The 6,602-nt window shown below is 41.0% G+C and overlaps 1 protein-coding gene and 1 long non-coding RNA gene across 2 annotated transcripts in view; one reads left to right on the top strand and one right to left on the bottom strand.

Moving 5' to 3' along the window:
- The first annotated feature begins 1,043 nt into the window (after positions 1-1,043).
- Positions 1,044-2,620, top strand: EID2B (EP300 interacting inhibitor of differentiation 2B). The gene is made up of 2 exons (XM_008582532.1): positions 1,044-1,454; positions 1,508-2,620. Exons 1-2 carry the CDS (start codon positions 1,044-1,046, stop codon positions 1,892-1,894), a joined length of 798 nt encoding a protein of 265 aa, XP_008580754.1. The 3' UTR covers positions 1,895-2,620.
- A 181-nt stretch (positions 2,621-2,801) lies between these two features.
- The window catches only part of LOC103598232, a 4,957-nt gene continuing 1,156 nt past the window's right edge, over positions 2,802-6,602 (bottom strand). Inside the window, exon 2 of the long non-coding RNA XR_551184.1 lies at positions 2,802-4,379. This is a non-coding gene — a long non-coding RNA (uncharacterized LOC103598232). The remainder of the gene's footprint in view (positions 4,380-6,602) is intronic.

Raw genomic sequence — 6,602 nt, 5'->3', positions numbered from 1 at the left:
TTTTTTAGTTTTATTTTGTTTTTAATTGACACAATAATTGTATATATTATGGGGTACAGTGTCGTTTCCATACATGTATACATTATATAGTGATCAAATCAAGGTATTTAGCATATTCATCACCTCAAACATTTACCACTTCTTTGTGGTGAGAACATTCAAAGTCTTCTAGTTACTTTGAAATATACAATATAGTATTGTTAATTATAGTCATCCTACTGTGCCATCGAACACTAAAACTTTATTCATCCTATCTATCTGCAATTTTGTACCCATCGACCAACGCTCTCCCGAACCCCCAACCCCCTACCCCCTCCAGCCTCTGGTAAGCACTATTCTACTCTGAACTTCTATAAGATCAGCTTTTTTAGATTCCACAAATGAGTATTTACAGTATTTGTCTCTCTATGCCTGGCTTATAATATAATGTCCTCCAGATTCATCCATGTTGTCACAAATGACAGGATTTCATTCTTTTTATGGCTGAATAGTATTCCATTGTGCACATATACCACATTTTCTTCATTCATTCTTTGATGGACACTTAGATTGATTATAACCCAAACATCATGGCACTGGCATAAGAATAAACATATAGACCAATGGAACAGAATAGAGAACACAAATAAATCCGGTCACTTACAGCCAACTGATCTTCAACGAAGGCGCCAAGAACACACATTGGGGACAGTATAATCTCTTCAATAAAAGGTGATGGGGAAACTCGACATCCACATGCAGAGCAGTGAAACGAGATCCCTCTCTCAACCACAACATTTTTAAAAGAGTCGGCAAAAAAGAAGTGCCTATGAGAGAGAAAAGGAGACACAATCTTCAGAAACGTTAGTAGAGAACGGAGTGATGAGTCTCCCGAAAGCAACAAAAGGATTGTTTCGAGTTTACAGAATTAAAATCTGCAGAGTTTTATTAAGAGCTGCTAAATGAACTTACAAGGAATTCTATATAAATACTGAACGGGTTGTAATTTAAAATACGGCGCGGTCCTTGACGCCTTCTGACGACCGGAGGCTGCTGCAGCCTTAATGTCACTGAGGACCGCTAGGGGGCGCGCGGGGATTGCGCACCGTACCGCGCACGCGCACATCCTTCAGCACGCGCAGCGGCGCGCGCACGCGGAGACTCGGGCATGCGCACGGTCCTCAGACACGGGCTTGCGGGGCCGTTACTCCTCCGTGGCGGGGCAACCTCTGCGGTGCGAGATGTCCGAGCTGCCCGGAGAGAGCAGTGTCCTAGACATGGGTGCAGCGAGTGTCGTCTGCGACGTCCTGCAGGCGGGAGTAGGCGGCGGGAGTCGAGCACAGGAGGCCCGGCAAGGTCCGGTGGCCGACGCTGCCCGACCCGTGGCGCGGGTCCTGCGCGCTGCTCACACGCCCATCCCCAGCGACGTCCCCGGCCCGATGTCCGTGCCAGACCTCCATCAGCGGGTTGGCCTTGTAGGCATTAATCAGCAGCGGTTGTTCCGCCACCACCTGGATACGTCCTGCAGTCGGGAGTAGGCGGCGGGAGTCGAGCACAGGAGGCCCGGCAAGGTCCGGTGGCCGACGCTGCCCGACCCGTGGCGCGGGTCCTGCGCGCTGCTCACACGCCCATCCCCAGCGACGTCCCCGGCCCGATGTCCGTGCCAGACCTCCATCAGCGGGTTGGCCTTGTAGGCATTAATCAGCAGCGGTTGTTCCGCCACCACCTGGATAATTACACCACGATCCCAGTCCGATTGCTCCGCGGCATCGAGGGACGCCGCAGGCTGTTCGTGGAGAGCTGCAAGGCTAGGGAGGCAGCCTTTGACGCGAACCCCCCGCAGATGGGCCTCGATGCTGCAGCTTTTACCCTGGCTCTGGCTGCATCTGAAGCCATCAGTCCTCCTGCCGACTAAGTCGACTGTGATCGGATGGGTGGAGAGGAGGAGGCAAAGTGACTCTCCCGGATCAAAAGGAAAGACAGGCCTGTGCCAGTTTAGTTACTCAGTCGTGGGGGGACACGCAGAATAGACGAGATCACGGTAATGCACAACTGAAGGAGGGATTACACCCAGAAAAGGAAATAGACACTGGAGACCATTGCAGCTCCTTTTCAAGGAGGACCCGGACACTTCTGGCCACTTTGTGACTGTTGGCAGTTCTTTCTCCTGCATTTGTGGACAATCTTTAAGACTGTTTCACCATAAAAGATTGTTTTGCAAAAATTAGATCTAAGAAAAATTGCCAGTAATAGAACCCATAGAAATTAACCAAGATGATGAAAGAAATTAAGGAAATACAGCTGTTAGGAATCCAGTTGTGTCTGAGTTATTAGAATTGGAAGGCTATTGAGAGAATTTTGAAGTTTCAGAATTTGTGGTCATTTCCTGTCATAGTCAACAAAACTGAGTGTAAGATTAATTTTTGTGTTTTCTGGGGTACTGTAGGTGAATAGTAAATATTCAAATAGAAAAAACATGTATTATGTTTATCATAAGATAAATGTGTTTTAAGTTCGTGTGGAATTGGGTAGGTGTGGGATAGATTTGTTTTTGTTAATGTCCAAGCTTTTTGTTTTATTCAAGAATATGTAATCTATTCACGAGACTCAAAAAACAAAGAATCAAAAGATGCTCTGAGAAGTCTCCTTCATATTCCTATTTTCTGTTGCCAAATTCAAAACATTTCCCATCAGGTATCATTGTTAGTGGTTTGGGTTTTTTGGTCTCTGTTTTAGGGTTTTGTCGGGTTTTTGTTTATCTGGGGGTCTTGCTTTTTTTTTTTTTTTGGGGGTTTTTTTTTTTTTTTTTTTTTTTTTTTTTCTCCTTTTTACTGTATGCCTTTCAGCAGTTTCCTAATGCATATAAAATATCAAAATAGATATTCTACTTTTTTCCCTTGTTAAGTCAAAGTAGTATATATTATATACCTTTATCAGCATCTTGGGTTTTTGTTGGTAGTAGTGGTGATGAGATTTCTATATGGCTTTTTTTTTCTTTTTCAACTACAATGTAAGGATGTATCTTAATATGATGAACTAGTCATCTTTTGGACATCTGGGTCGTTTCAAAAATGTTTCAACATTTTCTATGTATTTATACATGTTTACTTATTGTCCTTAGAGTAGACTGTAAGTGGAAGCTCTGGACTAAAGGGCACATGCATTGGTACTTTTTATAGGTGTTACCAGAGTGCTCTCCTTGGGGCACTTCCAGTTTACCTTCCATTCATCCAGGGAGGAGTGTGTCTGTGTCTCCACAGCCTGGTCAATCAGATTCAGCCTTGGGAGGCTCTGACAGTGTAGTTTTAATTTGCATTTCTCTAATTATAAGCAGGGATGCATATGGTTTCAAATGTTTAAGAGCCATTTGTTTTTGCTTTACTTATTTTTTATTGGCTTGTAAGTCTGTCTGTCAATCACTAAAGAAGTTAGCCCTTTGTAATCTGAGATGGGAATATAGTTTCTCAATTTTGACTGCTTTTGATTCTTTTGCCATGCAGAAGTCTTCTTCTTTCTTTCTGTTCTTTTTCCTTTCTTCCTTTTTTTTTTTTTTTTTTTTTGGTGTGAAAAGTGTTTTAATGTAGCTGTATGTATTCAGTTTTTTTCTTTTGTGGCTTCTAGACTTTGAGTCACGTTTGGAAAGGCCTTTTTTCCCTTCCAGGATTATGAAGGAACGCTTTTGTTTTAGATGTTCACATTAAAAACTTTATTTGTTTGGAATGTTTTAGGTTCTCATTGCTCTTCTTTTCCAGTTTTTCTGCCTACTTGATTTTTTTCTATTGTAGAACTTTAGGATCAACTTTACTAGTTCCAATTTTTACAAAAGCTGTTGGTATTTTTTATTGGGTTGCATTAAATTTATATACTTTTGAGTTAGAATCAACTTTAAGAAGTTGTCTTCCTATCCAGTAATATGGTCTTTCCATTTGTTCAGGTACTTTTTCATGTCCCCAGATGTGGTTTAAAATTTCCTTTATATGGATCTTGCATATTGTTTATTGTTGTTGTAAGAATATTCATTCCAAGGTTGGTTGGTTGGCTGCTTGGTTTATTATTTATGGCTATCGTGAATGAGGTTTTGTTGTTTGTAAATTTGGATGCTGTTGATTTCCTTATAATTTTTGGTGCTCTTTTAAGCTTATTCTATTATCATTCGCATTACTCTTTCTTTGTATACAGTCGTATCATCTACAGAGGGGAATAGTTTTACCGGTTTCTACTTTTTAATACCTCTGTTGCTTTCTCTTGTATAATTGCTCTGACTAGAAGCTCTAGACCAATGTAAATAATAACAGTGAGGAGACATCTTTGTCTTTGTCCTGTCTCTAGTGGGAATGTATCTAGTGTTTCCCCAGTGACTATGATGCTGGCTTTGGGGTTGACATAATATGTTGTATCATGTTGAGGAAGTATACAGCTATTCCTATTTACTATCTGTTTTTTCCTCAAGAACAGTTGGGAATTTTTTTAAAGGTCAGTTCCATGTTTATGGATTTCTTTTTTTTCGAGGGATGAGTACTGGTTGTGAAGCAAGGCAGAGCTAGGGCCACTTCCTAGGCCTGTCACCTCAGGCAATATCCCTAACTTCTTTCTCTGTGCCTCCGTTTCCTGCTCTGTAAAATGGGAACCATAACCCACACTCCACAAGCTTTGAAAAGTCAATGAGATCAAATGCATAAAGGGCCTGTGATAACCTCATCTGAGACTAGAAAATACAGTAGCCATATCCCCATGACAACAGAGGCCCTCCCTGGACATGGGATGGTTCAAGTCCCCACAGTCAGGGGCCATAGCCTCCTAAATGATCCATCTGCTAACTGGACAGCTGACACACTGAAGGTAGCATGGGAAGCTCAGGTAGCTGTATGCTTCCAGAGGCCCCTAAACTGAGCATTGCTAGATTTAGCAAATAATAATATAGGACACCCAGTTAAATGCGAAGTTCAGATACACAACAGATAATTTTTTTGTTTTGTTTTTAAAGATGAGCGGTAAGGGGATCTTAATCCTTGACTTGGTGTTGTCAGCACCACGCTCACCCAGTGAGCGAACCAGCCATCCCTATATAGGATCCGAACCCGTGGCCTTGGTGTTATCAGCACCGCACTCTCCCGAGTGAGCCACGGGCCGGCCCATGTTCATAGGTTTTCTAATAGTGGTCCTCGCCTTTGGAATGAAACTCATTTGGATATGATACATTATTCCTTAGTATGATATTGGATTCTGTTTGCTAATTTTATTTAAGATATTAAATTAGAATTCATAAGTGAAATTAGTTTATAGTTTGTCAACCTTTTTAATGTGTAGATCAGTGTTATACTCATTTCATGTAAAGAATATGGAAGTACTTTTTGTTTGTTTTCTCCTCTCTGTAGAAAGCTAGCATTAGAACTACCTGCCTGGTTTTTAAAATTTCACAAAATTTCCTTATGAAAACGATTCAGGGCTAATGCTTTCTGGGAGACTAGTTCATAGATAATTTTCTATTTTGTCTGAGGTCACTGGAGTTTGTAGGGTACTTGCACTGACTTAGAATATAGAATTTTCTAGCTTATTTTGCCTGTCTCTTCTGAAATGTGCCTCTCTCTTCACCTCTTGGCGGCAGAAGGAAATTAAAGAATTAAGAATATCATGCAGTGTCTAAAATTTATAACCTATATAAAATTCACCCACAGTTTTCTCTATAAATTAGGTTTGACCCTCACTGTCATGGCTTCTATAATTCTGGTGTGAAATGGCTGGAAACCAAGTTGTGTTGGGCGGATCCTGCCACCTGGCATACTTCCTGTGGCCTGGATTTCCTCCTCTGAGGAGATGTGAGAACAGGCCCGAAGAAAATAAGCACTTGCTGCGCTAGCAGAAAGAAGAGGAACTCATTTCTAAATAATGCATTTATGCTTTTTCAGTTTTTTTTCATTTATCAATTTTAGGAGCGGTTTCTCAATTTTATTGCTTTTTTCAAAGAAACAACTTTGAGCAGTTTTTTTGTTTTTGTTTTTTCTAAAAAGATGACCGGTAAGGGGATCTCAACCCTTGACTTGGTGTTGTCAGCACCACGCTCAGCCAGTGAGCGAACCGGCCATCCCTATATGGGATCCGAACCCGGGGCCTTGGTGTCATCAGAACCGCACTCTCCCGAGTGAGCTACGGGCCAGCCCCTGAGCAATTTTAAACCTTTTCTTTTTATTTTATTAATTTCTGCCCTTATCACCTACCTTTTTTAAAAAAAAATTATTCTGTTCTTTTTTGAATTTTTAACTCCTTGAGTTGTGTTTTTCTTTTATCAATTTTTATCCTTCTTTTCCATTACAACCATTTAAGCCAGGTAATAAAATTCCTTCTGAGTACCATTTTAGTTGAACCCCACACATTTAGGTACATAGTGGTTTTCTATTATTTAGTTCAAAATTTGTCCCAATTGTTGTATTATCTTTTTCTTCAACCAGTGAGTTATTTAGAAATACATTACTTCATTCCCAGATGTATTCAGGTTTTTATGTTCCTTTTGTAACTGATCTTTTTTTTTTTTTTAGATGACTGGTAAGGGAATCTTAACCCTTGGCTTGGTGTTGTCAGCACCACGCTCAACCAGTGAGCTAACCAGCCATCCCTATATAGGGATC

Source organism: Galeopterus variegatus, unplaced genomic scaffold, assembly GCF_000696425.1.
Source record: "Galeopterus variegatus unplaced genomic scaffold, G_variegatus-3.0.2 Scaffold93, whole genome shotgun sequence".
Lineage (NCBI taxonomy): Eukaryota > Metazoa > Chordata > Mammalia > Dermoptera > Cynocephalidae > Galeopterus > Galeopterus variegatus.
This window is presented reverse-complemented; position numbering and strand designations above follow the sequence as displayed.